At 45.8% G+C, this 25,654-nt stretch overlaps 1 protein-coding gene across 4 annotated transcripts in view; it reads right to left on the reverse strand.

The window, feature by feature from the left end:
• Window positions 1-25,654, reverse strand: part of LOC126536016 (uncharacterized) — an 83,033-nt gene that overhangs the window by 51,157 nt on the left and 6,222 nt on the right. For 3 of the 4 annotated variants that reach the window (XM_055073483.2, XM_055073484.2, XM_055073486.2), the window contains exons 5-7: window positions 17,790-17,922; window positions 12,457-12,531; window positions 10,085-10,222 (exon numbers count right to left, since the gene is read on the reverse strand). In XM_055073483.2, the coding sequence (XP_054929458.1) occupies window positions 10,085-10,222; window positions 12,457-12,531; window positions 17,790-17,922 (346 nt within the window). The remainder of the gene's footprint in view (window positions 1-10,084; window positions 10,223-12,456; window positions 12,532-17,789; window positions 17,923-25,654) is intronic. The other variant, XM_055073485.2, reaches the window with a different exon arrangement.

The raw sequence follows: 25,654 nt of genomic DNA on the forward strand, positions 1-25,654 counted from the left end.
TAAAACAAAGCTGGAAAACTTAAAGCGAAACTGCCAGCTCTAAATTCACATTTATGTGTTCTCCAGCCTCACCAGGAGCACGAGTGGAATGTGCAGTGAGCGAGCGAGTGTGCTGGACGAGGAAATGGCAAGTCAATGCAGGATTACAAGCACTGCTTCCTAGCAGGTCCTCATTGACACTGCTAGCACATGACCGGTCTGTTAAGTAAAAACTACAAAGTAAGTTCTATAAATCAAGAAAAGTGTATAAGTGACAGAGGACAAAAGGACATGGTGGATTACACCTTAGTAGGACATGGTGCATTACACATTAGTGTTTGTGGAACCGAACAATGTCTCTAGGGGAACACAGTCCTGCATGTTTTCCTAAGCATATTGTGAACGCGCTCCTTACAAAACCTTCAGTTTTGTACAGGGACGTCCTGTGTTAGCACTAGAACTCCCTTACACTCCAGGGTATGCCAGCTGCACATGCAGAGACAAGTTACTCTGATGGCACAGTGGAGTTAGAAACAACGCAGTCCCTACTACACTGAGTGCTTGCAGCTTGCCACAAAAATGAGGAATTCAGTCAGTCCCTAGGCTCCCAGAAGCGAGCAATTGAAATATGTGTCACTCTGGCAAGTTATGAGGCACCCATCTCTCCAGCAGATCATACAATGGGGGTACTATTTCTACTACTTCTCACTGTACAACACCCATTGAGACTAGTGCTTGTGGTGTCCACAGCCGGCACACTACAGAGCACCAAATGCGAACTCTAGTATTTATGCCAACAGTGATCTCCATACCATCTGGTGACTAAAAATACTATCAGAGCTAGTCACCGAAGTAAACGCAAATATATGAATAAACACCGGCACCCCACTTCACGCAAGAGTGCTCACAAGAGTACATCAGTTAAAATGGTACACTGTGCAAAAATCGTGACTTCCAGACAAAAAAACGCTTTTCACGTTCTTGCAGTTTCGGGATCTATACGGTAATAAAGTGGGAATTCGTATTTTTTGGAAGTACATTCTCAATGCAAGGAAACGGTGTCCTATAAAATGGCTATTATTGTAAAGGTAATTTTTCTCTATAAGCTTGAGCAATGGCATCAAGAGTGCAATAGGACACGTGCGCAGGCTGACAAATTCAAAGCTACAAATTTTGGACAGTGGCTGTAGAGAAGGCAAAACTTGAGAAACTGTTGGCATGGAAGGTGCCACGTCGCGTAACTTGATTTACTGGCGTGCAAGCTTCATGACATCCAACTAATTTCATGGGACATGTGCCACTAACCCTTCAAACCATCTTCAACTGCCATTCTTGGTGCAGCTTGTGCTCCAAGATACCTTCGCCATTTCAAGTGCGCTATTGACATCTGCATATTGGCACAAAAGTTCAGAACATGCCACGCCTCTGAAAAGATGCACAGCCTGTGGCTTGCGACAAACCGTTTCTTTAGCAAAATAACTCCAGCAAAAAAAAAATCTGCGAAATCATGCTTTAGCTTCAGTGGACAATGTCCTGCAAAAGTGATGAATGAATTCTGCAAAATCCAGCAACGTGTAGTGAATTCGTAACAATTTGCAGAGCAGGTTTATCCAAATGCTAAGACTATTTATATGACCAAAAAAAGAACCAGAGTTGAAGAAAAAGGTTGTCATAAAATACACAAACAAATTTTTTATTCATACTCCTAAGTGCTCTTGCACATGAGTAGCAGTTGACTAGACTAGAACGTGACCAGCCCAAACTTATTTACATACCAAACAGCTCTTCCACCTGAGCAGCATCTGGAAATTAACTAGCATCTTATTTATACCCCTGTCGCACTGGGCGTTTTAATGTCATTTGAACCGAATGGCATTAGCATCGCATGACATTATTCGGTTGCTACACAGCGATATTTAATGTCATTAGCAGCGAATGACTTCTGCAATCGAACGAGTTCGAGAAACTCATTCGGCTTCGCACTCGGAGCGAATGTGTACTCTCAACCCCAGATATAAAGCAAAACAGGACACAGTATTCGCAAGTTGAAAACCATACTCGTACAGAAATAATAACGTTTGCATGTTTTATTGGACTTGTTACTTTAAAGAGACAAAACCTGTGCGGCAGGCTGTCGCAAAATGTTACTCTCCAGCTCAGCAGCGTCTGGCCGCCACCCATGCCGCCGCCACTCTGCTCATTGACCATAGGTCTAATCGCTTCCTCTGATTATTACGCCTTGCTCGTAATGCAAAATATACAGCAACTAATCATTTCACCTCCTGCAACTTAGCGTCGTCGTCCAGCGACGCCATGTCAGCCATTTTGTTTGTTTTCAATTTATCGGCTACTCAAGTGGCTAAGCCTTGTTTTGGCTTATAGTGGCCACATAGTCTGAAATAGAACAACTTTTTTTATAGGCATTACTAAAATATCTTTTTTTCAGTGTAGTGACGTCCCAAAAATATATTTAAATATATGGATTGCTTATGCAAGCACTTTATACCTACCTTGTTCTGTTTTAGTTGCCGCATTTTTTTTTTTTTTTCGGAATGATCGCCATTGATATCGCCACCGAATGACATTAATTTTTCGAGTGTAGCACCTCCGCGGGCAAATGACATTCATTGCACCGAATACCATTCGATTCGCATGACATTAAAACTCCCAGTGTGACAGGGGTATTATACACGAGTAGTGCAGATGTCATTGGCATGACATCAAAATGCTTTGCCTTTTTCAACATTTCCTTTCGAGTTCTCAAAGTTTTTGAAGTGTCTGCTTAAGACTTGCATTTCTTTTCGCGAACCCTTTCTACCACTTTCTACCTTGTTCATGTCTTATTGCTTCACAGCTGAGTTGACAATTTTTTCAGCACTAGTGAGCAATGCCTTGCTGGCCGCCACTTAGTACTGTAAAGCTCTCTTCTCTGCTTCTCGAGCGGGCTGCTGCGAGGCAGGCTCTTCTGTTGCCTTCCTCTTGCTTGGGCTTCCTTCAGCACTCATACTCTGTGCTACACTTTGCAGAAGACTGCTTCACACTACTCGGAAAGTCAAGGCTGAGAGACACCTTCGTTGCACCACCATCATGGCACTGAAGGAGACTTAAGGGGGACCTGGGTTTTTGGGACCGAAAATCGGCCCAAAATTCGAATTTTAAATTTTTTAATTTCCATGTTCCTGACCCGTTCCCGCACCTATCTCTGAAATCTGGTTACAAAATACCGCGCAGTTCTTCCGTTATCATGACTTAAAGATGCAAATCCGTAAGCGTTGCCCTTTAAATTGGGGACAATCTCACCCGATTTTCGTTGCGCATAACTCGATAACTATGTCGGCGAGCGGCTCGCTGTTGCGGACGTTCTCGAGGGGCACGCCCATGCTGTCAGCGCCATTTAGGTATCATTCGAAAGCTCACGTTTCTGGCTTTCTTTATTCATCGGTCGACAGCACTGCCAATGCTGCGGTGACAAAAAAAGTAAACAGCAAAGAAATTCGATTGGCTCCAAGGGCCACGAGCGCTCAAACAACGAAAACGGAAAACAGCCGCCATTTTGTCTTAGTCTCGTGACTGCGATGCTGGATATGTTGTAGGTCCGACAAAGTTTCATCCCGCGAATTGTTACGGGCAGAAACTTGCAAGATGCAACGCACTTTCGAAAGCAATTCCATCGTCGCAGTCGGCACGGGATACCCTGCAGCTCGCCGTTGAAGTCATACGGCCGCCGAACGTCAACGCCTCAACTGCTCTGCCGGATCACGCATATCCACACACTGGTTACACCCACATAAGAATTGAACACGGCTGTCATAACTGAAGAGGAAGTGGATAAGATAAGAGCACATGAGCAAGCTACGCTCGACAAGATTGCACTATGATGGCCACAGAGTGAAAGATTCGGCGTTTTGGTGAAGATCTGACCGCCGATAGTGCAACAGCCTCGTTGTTGCACTTGCAGCAGTGAACAATCTCAGTGTTTTCTCGTACAATGCTTGCAGTGGTTCTGCGTAGCTGGTGTGGAGCGATCAGGATTACGGTCTCGCTACTAAACTGACTGTGGTTTGAGAAATCTGCGGTGAAGTTGCGTCGGGATGGAGCACACGAAATAACGTTGTTCCATATATTAGAAAATTATTTAAAAATTATTTTTTTTTTCTTAGCAGTTAGATTTCTCACTGAAGTTTGCAATGTTCTCATTTGATATAAAATTGGGTTAGAACACCATACTTGCTTATTTGCACTCTTTCTTAGTTCCACTGCATTTTTATATGTCAATATTTATTATGCCATGTATAGTTTGGTAGATAGCTCATCTGCAAGCAAATTATGCAATAAAGCTGAATTTCTTCAATTTCTGGAAAGTTATTTACTCTGCAAGAAAACTGGATGCGTATTTAAAACTGGCACATTGAAAAATACATAAACTGAGCAATGAACGAGAAGAAAGGGGTTAACTGAGGGGCCCGATTTTCTTAATATCATAAGAAGCCAACAAGGACACAAAGGACAACAAAGGTGTGAAGTCCAGCTCTAGGTCAATGTTGCCATGGGGTGATGAAGGAAGTGCCTTTATGAGTTTAGAAAGCTGGGAATAAAGATTAAAACAACCAATTCCACTTTAAATGGATTCGACTATAACAGACGGTTGGCTACAACAGAGAAATTTCGGGGATAATTTTGTCTAGATCATGTAAATACAACATACTTCGCTGCAACGATGTGTGCATGTGCCAGTGTGCTGCATGCAATTATTTCTCGCCGCTTGCAGAATTAACAAGAAGGCCTTTATTTTTTTTTATTTTTTTTAAGGAACAAGTGCCCCAGTGGCAAGCTTTCCACATCAACATACCGTGCAATGCCCCACCGTCAGAGTTTTATGGTGTTTTTCACTGGTCGATTCGGAGCAGGATTTCTTGCTCCGCGGCAACCAATCCGAATTTCACTGGTCGATCTGGAGCGGGTTTGCGCGTTCCACTGGTCGTTTCGGATCAACTCGCTCCGCGCCGGATCGCTCTCACTTGCTCCGCCGCCTAGGCGCGGATTCAGGCAGAAATAGATTGCGTCACTTCCATCTTCAAGCGAAATCGGTACCCAGTTGGTACGCACAAGTTGCTTCGCAAAATGGCCATGTTCAGTGCTGCTGCAGAGCTCGCATTTAGCGATGAGAGCTCGGACGACAGCGATTACGAGGTGACGCAGGTGCTGTACGAAGCCTTCTATGCACGTTGTCCATGCACAATCCTTGTGGGCACGACATGGAAATGACGGACTCTGCGACTACCCCGGTCAAATTACACACAGAGGACAGCGAGTTTGGTTGCCGTGGAAGCATACAGAGCGGAAGTCGGGCATGGTTTCTGGAACCGGTTTGTGCGACGTGTACGCAGACTTCCTGTGTGATCCCCCGCGGAGCTTTTTTGCGCTCCGCTGGCCGATTCGGATTTGTGAAACCCGAGCGCTCGCTCGAGGATTTCGGCGGCCGCTCCAGATCAACCAGTGAAAAATGCCATTAGTGTCGCCCATGCAAGTGAACCACCACCACTTCCAACTCAGTGGTGAGCAAGCGCCGAAGGTGCTGCTAGGCCTGACCAGCTTCGAAAGATAAGATGTTTGATTCAGAAAAAGTGCACAGCACCACAAATGAAGAGATGCAGCCAGCGCCAATAACAGTGCGCTGGGCTGAACCCGCTCACTGGAAGATTCAAGGGTGCACTGCACCGTGGCGGCACCTTGCCTTGCATCCCATGCAATCGAGCAAGGGGGTGCAGGTTACACCACTGTACCTCAGGGAACTGAAAGCCTAGGTGCAGAAGGTGCAGAGAAACTTGGCTGAATCGAACAAACCTAAGCTGTAGCATAGTGAAAACGACCACCAACAAATGCGAAATGCACCATTTTGAGAAAGCCTTATTTCTCATCGCCTATATTCGCACACACACACAAAAAGAAGATATGCTGCTATTCCCAGCATCCAGACTGCAAGGTGCGTCATGCGGTCAAGCAGGCTTGCATGCAATGCAACAGTGGCCAGACGTGGGCTCAGAGTTGAACGTGCCTCGCACCGCAGCTCTCATCCATGGTACAGATGTGACAGTCATCGCCGCTTGTTGCAAGAGATAAAATGAAGAAATTTGTTCATTCAACCAGTCACGAGACTGAGAACTTTCGAGGCTAGTTGGGGCCATTTTGGCACAGCCTGGTGCAACTTCAACAAATTTCACACTTTGGCACAGGGATATGGACTTGCCTCAATATGGCCCAGCTGTTGCACCCCTGAATCACTCACAAGCTCCGATTTAACATAGCCTATGATGTCAAGCTCAAACAATGGCTTTGTCAAATTGACATCAGTTTTGCTATTATACGTGGTCTGGCAAAGAAAGTTCCTTTGATGTTACAGAAGCTGAAGTACTCAAGAAGCACTTCAATTGAAGCGTGCAGTGCAGCCCATTAATAATGACATCAAAAATTAAAAATCCTATCGTTATAACCGATCATTGCAAGATTTGGACTGCCATAATTACAAAAAATAAGAAAACCCTACCAAACAGACCTTTGTAGCTCCGAAATCAAATTTCCCAAATGAGCTAGAAATAGACATAGAAAATAGGCAGTGAAAAATAAAATGTTTATTTTTACCTCTGAACAGTGGGTCAAGCTTTAGGTGCGCTGAAACACCCAGAAATCTACACTTGCTTTCACGGGAATATCAGGTTTGCAACCACGGTGTGCATCGCGTCCTGCTGCTGCGCAAACACTGGCGGCAATAATTTAGCTTGCATGAAATCAATGAGCGATTCCAGGGTGTCTACCAAGTTGACATTTCCAAATTCCCTGAGTTCTCCAGGTTTTCCCCGAGTGCCTTTGCTAAATTCCCTGAGTGATGCAGAACTATGTTTTATGTCAAGACAGGCTGAAACTATATCGCCCGATTCTGTCACTCTCTAGCAAGCATATGAAAAAATTAAAAAAAAAAACAACTTAATACAATTTGAATACTAAGGAGTAGTGTTTATGTTATTCAAAAAGAGAATAGAAGGGAGGGGTTAGTAAAATGCACAGCAAATAAAATGTCTTCGAAAAAAATTGCAAACAGAGTCGTACATTCTCAAATACGAATAAAAAGGAGATGCATACAGAAGCAAATATTTTTGAATACGAGCTATTTCTATCAACTGATAGCAAGCTCAGTGGTACGAGGCCTAAACTTTGTCACTATTGAGATTCCCTCCCAACAACTCGTAAGTCAACCTCAACTGTCCTGACATACTCTCAGCCCAAGCACGACGCCTCATGTTGTGTTTCACTGCTTTAAAGAGTTCATTTTAGTTTGGATAAGGGACACCTGCATCTCGGCCTCAGTCAACACTGTTTTTGAGCTCAAGCTCCTTCAAAACGATGGCAGCACGCTTCCTTTCTCAATGTATAGGTCCTTTCCGTTCTTGTCCTCCTGCTGCCACTCGTTCGTCCCACGGACCATTTGAAGCATCTTCATGGTCAATTGCACAGTCCACGTTCAATCTTTCTAACTCCCTAGGGGGCGCGAAAACGTCCAAAAAATCGGCCAGTTGGAAAGAATAAATTCATATCATTTACTGCCCTTAACGGCTCAAACTGTCACAGCCACATTCGAAAACGCTCTGAAGGCCTGTCGGTACACGTATTAGGCATATCGGTGCTCGTACTGTGACAGGAGATACCGGGTGCACACATGTATAATTAAGGAATACATAATGTGTCCCGTGGCAATAGCCCCTTCCCAAGCTTGTTATGCTTCACTGCAATACTTTTGCGTATGCTTCACCAAGTAACATTTCTGTACAGAGGCGAAGCTGACTTTCTGGAACCGGCATCATACAACAGACCAAGTCTGCATGTGTACACACTGATAGGAACAGAGGAAACTCGCAAGTTTCACATAAAGCCTAATAGCACCAAACTAAATTTGCAGAACACTGGTTAGACTGACATCAGCGAAGGTCGCACACTTGATATCTGCACATCATGATGACACGAATTGCAACGGGTGCACAGAAACTGAAGCCACGTTCAGTGCAGAGCACACTGCTGATAAGCAGCCAAGCAAAAGGCTTCTTTGCCGCCTAGGCAGCCACTGAACGCACAAATCGCACTGCCGCCGCTTTTCTTTTATTCCCTGTTCATTCGTTCGGTCATTCCTCGTGTCATGCTCCTCCTCCTCCTCCACATCACCCTCGTTGCTCTCTCCACCCATCTGCGGGAGCATAGTTAAGAAGCATGATCGCTACTGTGCTTGACGGCGAGATTTTACCAAGGAAGCCACATTATAACCGGTATTTCGTCTGGCGCAGATGCACTGTAAGCAGAATGTGTATACGTGGAGTTGTATGAGAGGGTAAACAGGAGTCAGAAAAGGTCGCTTTGTAGCCAGTTCTGCACTATAAGCAGTTACGTTATAAGTGGTCTAAGCTGAGTATGGGTTTTTTCTCATAGCCCTAATGCATAAGTCGGCTTAACATACGTAGGCATAAGCAGTCTTTAAGGTCAGCTCATCGTTATAACTGATGTATTGTTATATGTGGTATCGCTACAAGTGGAGTGCACTGTAATAACAATACCTGGTACAGAGATGCGATCCCATTTTTGCATATGCTGCTACTGTGATCAGCAGAAGCAGCCTTTTTTATAACCCCTGCTGGACAAAGGCTTGCCCTGTCTGTCGCCAATTACCCTTCTCTTGTACCAACTGACACCATGCCATTCCTGCAAATTTCCTAATTGGATCACACCACCTAGTTCTCTGCTAGCATAGACAGGCCTAGCACACGATACAAAGGTATAGCTTCGCATAACTAATTTTAAGGCTGGTTGTATCAAAGTAAAAACAGATGCAAAGAGCTGTTTAGATGGCACTGCACCTATTTTTGTAGCTCGGGAGCTTGCATAAATGCTAACAGGTCTATTTTCATTCTACAAAGACCCCTCACACACTGCTTAAGACAGCAAACAAAGCCAAATAAAGACTCAGAACTATTACAAACCACCGCCCCTAAGTTCCTTCAGTGATAAGCCCCTCTCCAACAAATATGATCACAATTAGTAAAATGTAACTACATCTTATTATGCAGTGTAACTACCCTCGGGAGTCTTCATGTTCCACCCATGTCAACTTTCTTTGTTCTGCGTAGCACCTGGAAGAACAGCCTCTACAACCCTTACTATGTGCATGCACAGTACCATATCTTTTCTCTCAATAATTCAAATGTATCAAGCATAAAGAAAATCTCAGTAAGTGCCTATACTGCACATCCTGCAAACACAAGGAATCTTACCATGCAAAACCTCCAAACAAGCCAACCATCACAGAAAAGATTGTCACAATGGCAAGGATGCCTGCATCTACGGCAGAACTACATTCTGTGTGCCAACCTCTAATGCAAGATCCCTTCTTGTGAACATCTGTGACACACTAGAAGGGTGCATGCTATCTCAACAGCACAGCCAGGGTAAAGATTAAAAGAATGAGTTAACGCATTGGTTAGCCTGTGCACCATCCTTGCGCAAGGAGCCCTTACTGCATCTAATCTTCGCCCGAAACCCTCCACCACGGCATACAACCTTTTGAAAGCTTTTCAGATGGTTGATAAAGCAGGAGACAGTACGATATGGCATCCAGTCCAGCATATGACTGCTCTATCAATTGCCCTATTTACCAAGTTTCCAAAGGGCTGAATTAATTAATTTATGTTTAACGTCCCAAAGCAACACAGGGTCTATGAGAGAGGCTGTTGTGAATGGCTCCACATTATTTTGTCCAGCTGGAGTTCTTTAACGTGCCCCTTAATCTATTACATGATCGTTCTTTTAATCAGAATGTCCCCGCAGCAGCCAGGAATAAAAACCACAGCCCCATGCTCATCAGCAGAATGCCATATTTGCTAAGCCACCGCAGCAGGTTCTGAAAAGGTACTACCTAATTTTGGTAGTACAAGCAACCATCTTTCAGAGGCATCACACAACGTACTGGATGCCATGCCATACTGAATGTTTCCCACTCTGTTCTGCCACAAACGCATCCTTGACCCTGTTGCTGCCTGCAGAGGCTACGAGCAGAACTACTACTGACCTTCATCGAAGTTGACGACCACTGGTTCAATGGCTTGGGGCAGGGTGGCGGTCAAGTCAGGCTGCTTGGCCCCAGGGGCCACTACCAGGGTAGCTGCCTCAGGGGCTACCACAGGGGCCGCAGGCACAGGCAGGATCACTGCAGTGGTCACCACAGTCATAAGAAGAGGGCATTGTGCGATCGAAACCCATCAAGAGACAACATAGTTAGTTAGTCATAATTATAAAGACACTACAGGAATTTTTCCACGACTCCTACCTGTCATGCCAAATACTTTGATTATCAGCAAATCTAATCCACAAAGCTGATATTCTGGCTGCACCAGCGAATCAGCAATACTCTGGCAACATCACACAGTAGGTCCCGTTTCTGTTCCTCAGGCATTAAAGCAGATCGCTTGCATTAAACAGCCAGCAAAACTCACCAGCATTTTTGGTGGGCACATGTAAACAGAAACATTGGAATTCCAGTAAAACCTCACTGATACAATCCATTCAGCACGATTTCCCAACACCAACTTTCATGATCGAGATAAAGTGACCAAATACAGTTATGCTTCTTTCTTACCAATTGATAAGTTCCTGAAAAACGCTATGATTTGATATCAATGTTCAGATCAGCAAACTGCAATTGTATGATAATTTTAGACCACTAGATACCCTGTAAACAAGAATAGGCGAGGAGTGCGCGCAATTGAGAAGAATAGTTGTCCGCAGAAGCAGCTTTTCCAGCGTAATCATATGTGTGTCACATGTGTATGCCATGGTGTGCTGCAATGAATATCGCAGCTTCAAAAATCCTAAACAACATGCTTCAGTCAAGCCCCACTTAAGACGAACTTTCAATTAATTCTCAACAATAAAATCTGGGAGAAAGCGAGAAAATTCGCTTTTGCAAAAATTTCATTGTTGCAAAATGAGACATCACTGACAGGGAAAGCATCGCGAAATGAAACATTACTGTCAAACTTTTGTTAGCCTACTCTGACAAGCCTTGCTTGAGGCTACAGCACATTGTTGACAGCACAAAGTGTGCCCTTTGTATTGCTCAGCAACGGTGACGCTGCAATGGAGCGGTATTCTCCCTTAATCACTTTCAGGCACTTCACATAACTCAGCACCAGTTGTGAAGCAGCTGCGTTTCACACACAAACACAGATGTTGTGTGCACACATTGTTGGCCATATGCCACCACACATTCAGTGCCGAGCACAAGAATTATTGTATTCCACACCCCCAAAAGTGATAGACCAAGAACACTGCTCGTTTGCACGAATCTATGGCCGGCGACACTGTATCCGCATGCAACACCTGTTGGGTGGCACCAAAATCCACTTTCTTGAAGCAGGGACACGCATGCTCAGGCTATCACTTTCGGGGTCATAATACAGCCCCAGTTCTCAACCACAGTGGGAGATGTCGTCTCAAGCACCATAAGCAAGTCCACGTTGCTGGGACATGGATTTCCTTTCGTTGCACTTTTCTCACCAAGCCACAGATAATGCACTGCACAGGTATGCAAAAACCGTCGTCACATGGCAGTACCGGATGTGGCCATGCCATTTGAATCATTTGATCAATAAACAAGATGGCGGTCATGATGTGTTCCCGGTGCATGCGATCGCTTCCTGTGCTTTGTTGTTTTTATAAATTTAAATGGCAGCAGCCTCGCAAGCAAACAATTTAAGTGGGGTGAAAAAGCATTTGAGTACTTTTCTTGCGCTCCATTGGCGTTACACGAGTAGATAATATAGAGTTTAACGTTCTGGCAGGTTTCGTTGATGCGAGATTGAAGTTCAGCGACATATCGTTGACGAGAGATAAAAAATACACTGAACCCTATGGGTGTTCACCGGGGATACAAAAGTATTTCATCGTGGGAAGAATTTTGTTGTCTTAGGATCTTGTTATTGTGGAGTTCGAATGTACAACAAACGCCTTTGCGCCCAGCCAATTGGTTACAGCGAACGGATGGCCATAGTGAACGCCAGACCACCTGCCACAATTCCGCTGCACGGTGACTTGAATCAAGATAATATTGGTCTTGCCACCCATTTGTGCATATGGGCTGTCTTCCCCGAGTCTCCTTTCACACAAACTACCACTGCCCTACTGGGCGACTTGAGCTGAGAGCAGCACCATATCTGTTGAAACATCCCACAAAATCTCGCAAGATACCAAGGGTGCCTTGGTCTTCCTTCCTCCGTGCTATGGAAGATAACTTCACGGAAAGTTAGCTTGTAGAGCCTGACCGTGACATCATGCCATGCTCCCTTATATTATTTTTTTTCTTTCCACCATACTCTATCCATGCTCGCTAGGGCAACGGTCGCAGGTTGCACTGCCGCACCGTCGGTTGATGTTTCGTTCTACCTGTTGGTGTGTTGGTGCGAGCACTTCCTGTAGTTGCACCTGAGTAGTAGATGGTGGATGGGAAGTCTGCCGTGCCTGTAAGATCGACCACAAAAAGAAGAGCGCTCGATTTAGCAACAAAACAAGCCATTCTTACAGAACTCTCTCAAGGTGTTAAGAACTACGAGCTAATTAGGAAATATGGTTTATTGAAGCCTATAATCTCGACAATACTCAAAGACAAGGATCAGACCTTCACCAGCTTCAATGCTGACTTGACAGAGAGAAAGCGGTGATTCGTCGACACACGGGCTTGGAACGTTCAGATAAGCAGACCACTGATGTTGGCCGAAGCTAAACACTTCGGATTTCTACAGGGTTTCCCGACTTGTGCCCAGGCAATGCCTAGGTGCATAATGGTGCATCATAGAAGCATTTTTAAATCAATTGTTGGCAAAGCGGCTTCAGCAAGTGACAAAGATGTTGACATGAAGTTTTTACAAACAAAGCCTCTATTGCCAGCGACACTGAGCGAGATATCCACAATACAGATCAAACTGTGCCATTTTACCAGATGCTCCCAAGCAAAACTCCTGTGTTGGTAGCAAGCATAATAAAGTTCGTGTTACCGTGGTTCTATGCACAAACATGGATGGCAAAGAATGGCACAAACCCTTCATAACCGACGAGTCAAAGAAGCCACATTGTTATCACTGCTATATGCCAGTGGGCTCATCACTATGCAAAAGAATGGATGACACATAATTTATTCACAGAACGGCTCGGCAAGTTTGACCCCAATGTGCAGAATCAAGGGAGAAGTGTACTGCTAGTGCTTGGCAACTGTATGGAAACTGTCCTGATGGCAAAACTGCTTTTCATGTCGCCTAACGTCATGTCAAATGCACAGGCACTTGACATGGGCATTATATGTGCGTTTAAAGCAATGTAGAGGTGCCGCATTATGCAGAGCATACTGATCCCTGCTGAAGGTCCAGCCGCCAACTTGAAGCTTTGAGTTTCCCTTTACTACTCCGCTGAGATGGCAAGGGTGACCCGGGCAGAAGCGAAGGCAGTTTGCGCTCGGAATTGTTTTCACAAGGCTGGCTTTGTGGACATGCCTAATGCTGCATCCAATGCCGAGCCAGATGCTTCCCAAGAAGACAAGTCCACCGACGACTTGTGGCAGCGTGTTGTCAGTTTCGACACCAGTGGGCGAGACATTGGCTGGGACAATTTTGTTTCTGTGGATGACGATGCTGACATTGCGGAACCATGCACGGATGATGGCATCATTTGTTAAGTGCAGGGCGAGAGTGACGCCTAAGAATCGTATAACGGCCTACTTATGGAACCAGCACCCATTAAGTGCATCAACAGTCCTAAGCCACATTAAGTACCTCAAGCAGCTAGTCTACACCAAGGGCCCGGGCAAGGAGCATGTTTCTGCATTAAATAAACTACAGGCCACCATCATGGGGTCTGCACGACAAAGCATATGATTATCAAGGTAATAAAGTTTGCCTTTTTTCAAAGGAATAAATTTTGTGTTTTGACTAATTACTTCTTTGACCTGCATTCCACTTGCTACAGGTTCCCTATATAATGAATGGGCACGGCGTCAGGTTCGTTATAAGTGGGCTCAACTGTGCATGATTACCTTGAAGACAATACAACCAGCATTAACAGGTGTCTTTTGGTGTCACTTTCCTGGTTGCTGTGTAGATTAACCCACATTATAAAGTTAAAAGATATCCCTCAGGCTCTACCCAAATAATGTCTAGTCATGGCACTGGTACAGAAAAGAAATACAGTCGAACCCAATTATGACAATATTCAAGTGTCATGAAAATTCCATAGTTATAACCGATAATTGTTATAAACAGGTTGCATGAAAAAATAAAAAAAATGGGGATGGCAGAGCTTTGTGAGAAAACTATAATGGCGGGGCGGTCAGTGCCCCTCCCCACCACATTTCTCCATCTGGCTACTGATTGTGTTCACTCGTTTAACTGCTTCCTGGGCGCTCCGATAGCATGTAACAAGCCTTAGCTGTCAGCATTGAAGAATGACGCTGCTATATGAACTGCAAAGAGGGGTCACGGGTGGCAAGCGATATGCGAGCTCGGCCGAGACATCGCTTTGGTGGCCCCAAAAGGGGCCTTCTAAAAAATGCGAGAAGGTTGCCACAGCAGCCTGTCAGCTTGAGAAATCCAGAAGAAATTCTGAGGCGAGATCGCCACAATCATCTTGCCACATACCGTATTTACTCGCATAATGATCGCACTCGCGTAATGATCGCACCCCTAAATTTCGTCGTCAAAATTCGATTTCTTTTATTTCCCGCGTAATGATCGCACCCCGAACTTGCCGCAGCGATATGTCGTGTGCTAAGTCTAGCTAATAATGATCGCGCTTACCATCTGTCGAATGCTACGCGAACGACTCTTCAAGACAAGCCAAGCGGCCTGCACGCACCAAACATTCTTAAGTAGATGCCTCATTTCATTACTTTCATCACTCTCCGCACTTCCATGACAAAATGAGGTACAACCAAAATCGCCTTTATTATGGGTTGGCTTTATAATGGTTGATGTCAACAAAAACAATAAAGACGCATTTCGATTCTTTTCATCTGCTTTTGCACTCGTGAGCACGCAACAAATCGCGCGCGGCAATGATAGTAGCCACGTTTACTCTGATACGTTAAAAGTGTACCCTATTCATACGCCGACGCTTGTAACACAGCCAAGATATTCACCCACCCTTAGCGGAAACGTGCCGTATTAGGATAGTAGTGAAGACAGATGCCGCAGTTTCCGCAGCACGTCGACCATGCATTTCTATGTCACTGGCAGCTAAGCGCGCCCATCTGTTTCTGTCCCCTTAAAGTGGACATGGTTACGTTACTGCCGCAAACTTGCCGATATTAACGATATTATTCATCACTGATACGGAAGAAACTGTTTCAATACACGTAATGTACTCACGAGAAGAAAAAAAAATCGCGTTCGGCTTGCTCCGCCGGCCGCCATTTTTGTTTTGGTGTCCCGCACCCGCAATCTCGCATCCCGCAGCAAACGCGAGGCGAAAAAAAAAAAAATTTTTTTCCGCAGGAAATTTAACCCGCGTAATGATCGCACCCCTGAATTTGCGTCAATTTTTGTGACAAAAAAGTGCGATCATTATGCGAGTAAATACAGTACTTCTCACTGGCTTGGACGACAAAACCCCATGTCCATCAGCCTTGCAGGCTTTACGTGAAAAGTACGCATTTGGGCTGGTTGGTTCATGATTACGAGCAGTAAAAACAGCGCTAAACAACAGGACGAGGAGAGGGACACAGACAACAGCGCTGACTAACAGCCAATTGTCTTTATTCTTTCAGTCATCATATATATACTCTGCCACTATCTCAAGGCACAGAATCAACAGAATTCAGCAAGTTTCCCGGTACCGCTTTTAACCAGCATCGCTGAAAGCCTCGCGACAAGCCTTAAAAGAAAGCAATCGGCAGCTACTCAATCTGAGAATCGCTCACAGCAAATGGTTGCGGTTATCCCATATGTGCACCAGGTTGCGCATAATCTCAAAAAGGTTGTCAGCAGGGCAGGCGTTAGGTTGCTGTTCACTGCCAGAAATAAGTTAGGTAGCCTGTGCCATCAAGTCAATCGGGTAACCGAGAACAACAAAAGTTGTAAAAAGCAGCACAGACAGAGTTTTGTTGGTGACTGTTGTGACTGTGTGGTTTATAAGACTCCTCTTTCATGCGAGAGTTCTTATAACGATCAAACGGGGCGGTGCATCAATGACCGCATGCGCGAACACTCGAACGAAGTTCAAAACAAGCTAAAGATAGTTATCACTGCATTGTAATGAATGCGGCTGCAAGCTGTCTTTTAAAGATGTGACCTACCTGTCAAAATACCGCAATGACCGCGCACGTCTTATTTCCGAAGCTTTCCACATTCATGTTAGCGGCGAAGCGTGTGTAAGCCTTCCCTCTATTTCTCTCCTGCCGAATGAGATTGCCTTCCTATCGCATTTATTGCATTTTTCTCCCCTGCGCATGCTGATTTCTGTTGATTCTGTGCCTTGAGATAGCGGCGGAGTATATATATATATGCGGACTGAAAGAGTAAAGACACTTGGATGTTAGTCAGCGCTATTGTCTGTGTCCCTCTCCTCGTCCTGTTTAGCGCTGTTTTTACTGCTTTATGCGAAGCTTGCCGACATCCTTCTCCAAGGCATCCAGGTGCTCCACATAGTGCAGCAGAAGCTTCCTTGCGAAAACGAAGCACCACAGGGACTGAATCGTCTGCCAGGCCTCCTGTGAGAACAATGTTGAGGTAGCCTGCCTTACCGCATCATCACTGCCATTGTCACTGTCGCTATCTGATCCAAGCATGTTCGCGACGATCACCTCATCAGTTAGAAATACTAAGTTTCCAAATCTATAGCCATGCGCTTTCTTTTCATCGACAATGTCGTGCATTGCCGATGATCAGCTGGCGGATCAGCCATCTTCCGTATCGGTGGCGAGTCAAACGAGGCTGAGAAACCACGTGACAAGGAACGATTTCAATGCAACCAACAAAGACAAATACGAGCGATTAAGCTGTTTGCTAAGTGCACTGAATGAGGAGCCAGCAAGCAATCTGGGAGCAGAGCAGTTGGTGCAGCCCATTTGTGTTTCAGAGGGTGGCACAGCCTAGAGCTATGGGCACAGCTTATTTGTGTTTGGAGGGGTGGAAGGGCGATGGGAGAGAGGCGTGCGGAGCATGGAGAAGGCTGGAAAATGAGCACGCGGCAGCAGTCGGGGCCATTGTTCAGCAGCCCGAATTTATCGTTTCTTTTCTTCTTTTTTTTTTTTCAAGGATTTCGCATTTCACTACCTTTCGGCACGGACACCCAGCAGCCAGACTTTATCGATATATTCGACAATGCGGCATCGGGGCTTTGTAGCAAGTAGGTTATTTCGCCGAGGAAACATACAAAAGTTGACGGTGCAGCAGCTTCTCATTGTTATAACTGATATATTGTTAAAACCGGTATTGTTATAAGTGGGTTCGACTGTATTAAGGAGATACCCTGTTCTCATTAACATGCTATCTGAAGCAGGCATGCAGCAGTAACTGTATCATCATTGGAAAAAATCGAGCAACAAGATTTTGCCGAAATTGACAGGATTTGGGCAAGAATCAGTAACAAGTGAATGATGCCATACTCAAGTGCCTGACATAAAAATTGACTTCAAATGCTGCTCTCGGCAGCCCTCCCCAAAAGCACCTGTGCACCTCTCGCAAGCTCATGGGTCACTGGAAACACAACCAAAATGAAACAAAGCCACTCACAGCCCGGCGCCCTCTGGGCACCTAGCACATCTGGGATCGCAGCACGGGGCCGGCTGTGCAGGAAAACGCAGTGGGGCTTGCGACATCCAGATGGCTGGTTCTCCCAGTAACACGGGATTTGTGACCGGTTCTTCTGCAAGTACCAAAAGCAGAGAAGGGACACACACTGACCACTTGAATAGCATGACTTGAATAGCTAGGAACTATTGGAATACAATTTCATCAATTATCTCTCAGACAAATCCTTCAGAACATCTTGTCATCAGTGAGATCAATCACATCTTACATGGGTGAATGGTATATTGAGGTCCCTAAAAGTTTCTTGAACTTGTAACAAATACAGTTAAGCCTCGATATAATGAAGTAGGTAAAATTTGCAATTTGCTTCGTTACAGTGAAACCTCCTTAAACCGTAGTTGGCCGGAGCTCAGAAAAAGTATGTACTAAACGGTAGTACTGCTTAACCAAAATAGCATGAGATTGCCCATTTACCTGTCAAAAACGGAACTCAGAGTGCAATGAAAGGGGAAAAAGACATGCAGTATTTATTCACTTCGTACGAGAAAAGTGTTACTTTCGATTGATGCCGCGGCGGCCTAGCGGCGACTTTATATGGAACATGATACGGCTCCACTTTGGTGATCACTCTTGTTGCTCAGAGAACAATTTGAGAGATGCATTTGCAAGCAGCTGCTTCTAATTGAATCATTAGACCATCTGTGTCTGCACAAGTTCCCATTTATTGTCTCGGCATTCCTTTGCGGTAAAAGCAAAACTTTATTATATTGAACTTGCATACAAAGACACTTCGTTATATTGAGGTTCTAAATACATGGTGTTCTATGGACAAGAGGTTATGAAAAGTTAAATACTTCGTTATACCGAGAATTTTGCTATAATGAAGTTCGTTATACCGAGGTTTAACTGTATTTCAATTTAGATTACGAATTAAGCACAAGGGACGGTGGTGCTCAGACTTGGAAGTCCAAGAAGAACCAACTGTGCAGTCATGCTGTGAATAGTGCCATTTTTTTATTACCAGGAATATGGCATCAACTGAAGCAAGCTTACATTTTGTTTCACCACTGTACAGTAAAACCTCGTTAAACCGTGCCCGCTTAAGGGGGGAGGAGGGGATCAGAATTAACTTTTTTGTTTCTTGACAGAAAGGGCTGAAATTTGGCACACACACTGCACATTGCAATAAAGTGACAAATCTAAAATTTCATTACGATATCTTAATTAGTTTTTGTTTTATAGGAATTTATAAGTTCCTTGCTTGTGGAAAGCCTGGCAAAGTAACGAAACATGATAGGGAGCTGGGAATACTTTGCATGTTTGCCCAGATGTCTAATCTACATCAAGACAGTGTTCGATTTTTTTTTTAGTGCGCTACTAATTTTTTGCTCAACATAACATGCACATGACTGTGCTTCACTGCATGGAGCCATGTAGTAATTGTGAAATAATTAAATAATGGAAAGATAAAGAAACATTCCAGGACTGTCTTTAAGTGCAGCACAGCTTGTGGATCACAGCAAAACAAACTGGGCCAAAATCGGTCCAGCCATTGTTGTGCTACGCTTTCCACGAGCGAGGTGATTGACAAAAAAATGCAATTGAGAAAACTGGCTGCAAAGTTTTCAAAGCACTGCAAATTTATTAAAAAGCACCAGGGCTGTAATATTTTGAATCATTGCTATCAGGCATCTTCTTACACCTTTGCCTCATTGTTTGGTGGGCTTTGGATGCCTTCTTCAGGCGTTCTTTATCCTTTACTTGCGCCGTCTGGAGTAGTGCATGACCACCATTTTCACTGCCAGACCGAGCCTGGTATCGCACTGCACACCCACAGAACGCTGTTGGCATCTTGGGCACAGAGTTTTAGCGATCAATGAGTTCATCGCGGAAACAGGCATAATAATCAATTCAGTCACAAGGGCCGAAATTTGTTTTTGGCATTGCTGCTTCCGCTCAGTCGCGGACACTGCGCGAAGGGAGTCGCGAACGCTGCATGCTTGCGCTTCTGCAGTCACCGCTGACACAAAACGCGGCTCGAGGCGCGTCTGAATCGTGCGACGATTCGTCTGGTGAGCCTTGAGTCACCATACAGTATGTAGCTCGTCGACGGTTGAAGCTTACTCGCAGGCTTCGTGTCCCTGTCGCACGATGCATCGGAAACGCACACAGTCTCTGCCGGCGATGGAGACCTTCGACCCGCGTCGCCTCCAACAACGCGATCTCGGTTGCCGACTCGCGCGGCCGTAAGCACAGGTGCGAGAGCCTCCGTTGGCACGTCTTCCGGTGGCTTGGTTATCAGTGTCGATGTCACAGGGCGATTGTCGGCATCGCTGCTGGAATCGCACGGTGCAAGATAACGCGGCACGTTATCCGCGTGTTCAGTCGGGTTCTCCGCTTCCCCCGCTGGCCGCCGTCTTTTTCTCGCCGTAGGAGGCTTGCGCTTCCGTTTTCCGAAGGCATGCTTCATTTAAAAGTTCTTTTCGAATGAGCGACGATCGATCACTGACCTGGGAGCTTTCATAAATCCGAATTCTGCGAGTGTCAAACGAAGAACGATGCCGGCATGGTTTTCAAAGCAGACAACTGCGGTCCGCTGTGGTTGCCAGCTTGCCCGCTGCTGCAGCAGCAACCAATGGCGAGACGCCTTTCAGTACGGCAACCAATCGGATGCCCGCTTTCATCGCAGGGCCCGTGTGACCGCCTCTAGCAGACCCGCGCTTCTTTTGTGTTTGTGTGTTTATTACAAGATGGCGACGACCAAAGAATTCAGAAACGGAATGGCGAAACTTCGAGCTTTCGAACGATACCAAGATGGCGGCGTTCGGTGGCGGGAAAGACGAGTTAGGGCTCCGCGAACTGCGGTGATTTTACGCGATTTAAAGCTGTTTTCTCGCCCTACGCACTGATAAATTAATTTTTTTCGGGCACTTTTAGCGCGTTTTCAGTCAAACCATTTTGATACAATGTAGATTAGGCATTGCAGATACCGAAACGCGTCGTTGCCAAAAATCTATCTTTTTTGCGATTTTCGCGATCTGATCCCCGCGTCCCCCCTTAAACAGTAGTTTCGTTTTAGAAGTAGTAAAGTCAATTCCCCGACTCTGCGGCCATTCAACATAATGTGTTTTGTATCCGCATAAACCGTACCAGCTTATTGCGTACGCATCGGTTAAAACGTAGCGTTTCCACTTTTCGTCGCGCAAACACGGCAGTGCGTCGTCTCCATCAGGCGGCCTGGCAGAACAACAATCCTCAGACATCGGAACAACAGCCTCCAAGCGCCCTGAGCATTTGCGCATGAAGCCATATCAACATCAACATCATTTCAACGTCGCGCCAGAGAGCATTGTGGCGTCGTGCAAGCGAGCACTCGCGTCATGCCGAAGCTCGGATAAAAAAGACGCCAGGTACTCAGCATAGAAGAAAAACTAGACATCGTCTGTGCTATAGAACGTGAAACAAAGAAGTCGGCGCTGGCACACGACGGGGATCTGCTGTTGACTACAGTGTGTGGCATTTGGAATGCAAAGGAGTTGCTCGTGCGCTGCGACGGCGAAGAGATGTCGGCTACGAGGTTCGACATTTCGCCATCGTTGCCTCTGTTGTTGCTGAAGTGTCGACTAGCGACAGTGATGAGGACGACACGGAAAGCAACAGCACAGGCGATTCAGGCCCGGCAGTGGCAGAAGCTGCGCATTACGTCAGCCTCATGAACGCAATCGTCGCAACGAGAACAGGGCGCGATAACCTAACTATTCTAAACGAAAAGTATTCTGAACTCCGGCACCCGGCAATGAAAAAGGCGCCCCTGGACTTCTGCAGCACTACTGTGCGCTTGCACGGAGAATACGTATCTGCCATGCGAGTGTTTGCCGAGAAGAGGGGGCTGGCTGAAAAGGTGGCTCGCAGCTTCGGTTAGTTTGAGGCCGCCGTCATCGCAGCTACGCCGCTGCGGCATCAAACGAAAGTAACACTTTTGTTGCACGAAGTGAATAAATACTGCATGTTTTTTCCCCTTTCATCGCACTCTCCGAGTTCCATTTTCAACAGGTAAGTGGGCGATTTCATGCTAATTCGGTTAAACAGTATGACCGTTTAGTACGTACCGTATTTACACGACTGTAAGACGACCACTTTTTTTAAATTTGAAAGTCTGAAGTTGGGGGCGTCAACTTACAATCGAAACCAAAACATGGCCCCACCAAAAAAAGAGAGACCCACGGGAGCTACAACGTAGTTACAATTTTATGTTTGCTCTATGGCCCTACCCGTATCTTTTCGCTATCCCGCGTGTTTCTTCGCTTTCGGAAAGGTTTTTCAACATTTTTGAGAGTTTTACAGTGCATGCCTATGGTGCATGCAACGCTCATGGGGGGGCGGGGGGTGAATAGTTGATGGAAGCGCCGTTCCCATTTGCGGCGGCGCTTGCGGGGAGTATCGGTAGTTCATGGAAGAGCAGACACCGCTCGCAGGTTTCTCTTTCTTCGTTGAAACTTGAAAGGCATTGGCATTGGTTTGACACATTCCACTTGACTGCCGGCTACGTGCTACTTCTATGCTTCCCCAGTCGTCATGAGTGCTCCAGGCCCACTAATCGTTCGGCACTCGTTCACAGCAGTGTTCCAAGAGGGCTGCCATCCTTTACGCCAAAGAAACAAATCACTGCGCAGCGGGCCACAATTTCGATGTTTCTGATCGGGTGGTGCGAGAGTGGCGACTGCAGCGAAGCGAAATTTTCACCTGTGACGGCAAGTGAGAAATTTCCCACGTGCCGAAGTCTGGACACTTTCCGGAGCTGTAGGATAGCCTGCGGCGTACGTCGCTGAAATGCGTGATCGGTCCCTGCCAGTGAAGTGCGACATGGTCATGAAACAAGCCCGGACCTTGGCCTTAAGGGGGGACGCGGGTCTTGAAACGGCAAAAAATCACAAAAAAGTCGATTTTCGGAAAAGTGCATTTTCGCTACGTTTATACATTCAAGAATCCCTCCGCGAAATCTAGAGGCTAAATTTAATCGGAAAATAATAAAAAATCGCGCATAAAGGGGCCAGGGTGAATGCGAAATCAGCAAAATCTGGTCAAAAATGTTCAAACTTCGCGCCGTCGCCATTTGCGAACGCGGTGGCCGATGGCCGCCATCTTGCGCTTGTTTTGAAGCTGTTTTCTATGTGCGCATTTTGCGCCAGTTCAAAATGGCGTCGGTGAAGGGAAACCGACGCTATCCCATCATTTCTGAAGGATGCGTCCGTGCCGCCGATTGGCCACAGCGCGCACACCCCCCGCGCGCCTCGCTCCTATTGGTGCCGCTGTCTACGTTTGTTCAGCCGCTTGCTTCGCGACGACGTTTGATAAGGTGCTCGGGTGGCTGGAAAAGATCGTCGTCTCAAGGCTACTACGCGTCAAGCGGCTGTGGAATGCGCGACGGAAGGCGGCTAGGCCTGTCATACTCGCCGAGTTGCCGGTTGCTGGTATGCCTGGACATTCTACCCGATCGAGTTCCAAGCTGCAAACCGGCACGTCTAGCGTCAACACTTCGTCCGCCCACGGCACGCGTGTTGGCACAGATTGTGCAGGCACCGTTTCCTTCACGACTGAAGAAAGTAGCGAGCGCGCATCGAGCGCCGGAAAACGTGCCTGGCGTCGCAGTCAGCAATGGAACGAAAGTTCACGCTGCTGGGTGTCGACACGAGAGAGGACGTCAACGACAGCGGAACTGAATTTGCAATCGTGGATTTATCCGTCGTACAAGAGTTCCTTGCACTCGTGCTGTGTCCTGGTTGCGGCTAGATAGTGGTAATGCTTTCAAGGACCCCGCCAAGGAGTACGGGCACTCGGCAGTGTTCTGACAATGTTCTGTCGTCACAATGCTGCGAGAGCAAAAGGAGAGCCTGAACCTAGGCACCACTACAACTTGCCAGAACATGTGGCAGAAGCAATGCTGCCTATATATACGCGGCTATCTGAAAAATCCCTGCTCCAGAGATACCAGCGAGGCAAGACACAGAATTCGAATGAGAGCCTTCACTCAGTGATTTGGAGTGTCTCAGAGGTACAGCATGCATCTCTCTTTGCCGTGCAAGCTGCTGTTGGGGAAGCTGTCCTACGCTTCAACACTGGGAACCTGATTGCGTCCAGTGCAATTCTACAGCAGCTACACATGAATATTCCTGGCACTGCATCTCAGCGAGTAAAGGAGAAAGACTGCCATCGAAGTGCTAACTCCAGCAAGAAGCCTCTTTGAGCGCAAGCAAGCTAGCCAAAAAGCGGCATAAAGATAGGATGCATCCAGATTATGCCCCTGGTGAATTTCCTTGAGATTTTATTGGTATGTTCTCAATAAAGATGTTGCAGAATGTTTTTCCTTGATTTCTCAAAACAACAATTCTGACAGACTTCCAATTTTGGAGGTAAAATAGCTTCTGTCCTATTTGAGCTATCAGCATAATTTTTTTTTTGCCAGAAAGAGAAATGTATGCAGTAAGCAATATGCACCTTTTCAAAGCAGTACTCTTCTCAAAAAGTTTTTGAAATGGGTCACATGCTTGACATGTCAAGATGGAGTCTTTTTCTCACAACTTTGATGAGCTCTAACTCTTGCTCAGACTAGCCTAGAACATTAATTTATGGCACTCCCTGAACATTCTAGATAGTCTTTATACTCAAATTACTGTGTTAGGGTTTTTTGTGTAGATGCTAATTTTCGTCCAAACAAAGGACCCAGCTTATACAATGCTTTTAGAATATAACAGAAACTACTTATCCTATGGCAAAATTAATTATATTTTTAGAATCTGCATATTAAAATACACAAAGTGTGAAAATTTCGTTCAGATCTGTCCACAAATAAAAAAGTAGTATTTCAAGTGTAGCCTCCCCCCTTAATTTTAAGGCCCTGCTCCGCCGTGAGTACGAGTGGCTGGCGGCAGATGACCGCGAAATTACGCCAACCGGGCCTGTCAAAAGAGCCTCCCTGACGGCTGCGTGTGGTTGGGTGCATTTGGCATGGGCTGCTGTGCAACAAGATGTCCTGGTGCGGTCGTTTGCAAAATGTGAAATTTCGCTGGACCACGACGCGCTGTGGGACCGCAGCAACGATGACGATGGCAGCACTAGTGAAGGCAAGTAGTCCAGTGACCATGTCAGCTACTAATAAATTTTCATTATCGAATGCGCCCTCGGGTATGCTCTCTCTCTCTCTCTTTTCTTCCCTGTCAAGCGATATGGGGGTTCGACTTACATTCGAGTCGACTTACAATCGTGTAAATACGGTACTTTTTCCGAGCTCCGGCCAACTACGGTTTAACGAAGTTTCACTGTATTGGCATTTCGTTCACAACAACCTCTTGCATGACCCTTGAATCAAAGCTTGGCTTTGTAACGCCCACCGACATCGCAACGCAGGGATGCTAAGGTAGGCGCTCTTGTGCCGGCTGTAAAAGACAACGAAAATAAAGTTGGGTGGGATGCGCTTAATGCGCAAGCAAGGCACATGCAGTTCAGTTCTGGAAGCCTACTAGGCTGGTCCTCTTGTTCTAGCGCTCCGCTGCGATCCCTTGGTTCCCTACAACTTCTTTAGTAGACGTACACTGATTTATGCACCAGTGCAAATGTAAATTACATTTCTAATGCTTATCCGTGTATTTCTGTGTATATTCTGATAATTATCGTGCATTTCTAATGCTCATCCATACAGACATCCTTTCACCCACACTGAAGCTAGAATCAAAGGTACATCAGTCCCGTCACTTTCCATTTGTGTTAAATGGTTGCAGCTTCAAACACACCATAAATTGACGAGATGCAGTTAGATTATACACAATAAAATACGATTAAAATTTACATTC

Source organism: Dermacentor andersoni, chromosome 4, assembly GCF_023375885.2.
Source record: "Dermacentor andersoni chromosome 4, qqDerAnde1_hic_scaffold, whole genome shotgun sequence".
Taxonomy (NCBI): domain Eukaryota; kingdom Metazoa; phylum Arthropoda; class Arachnida; order Ixodida; family Ixodidae; genus Dermacentor; species Dermacentor andersoni.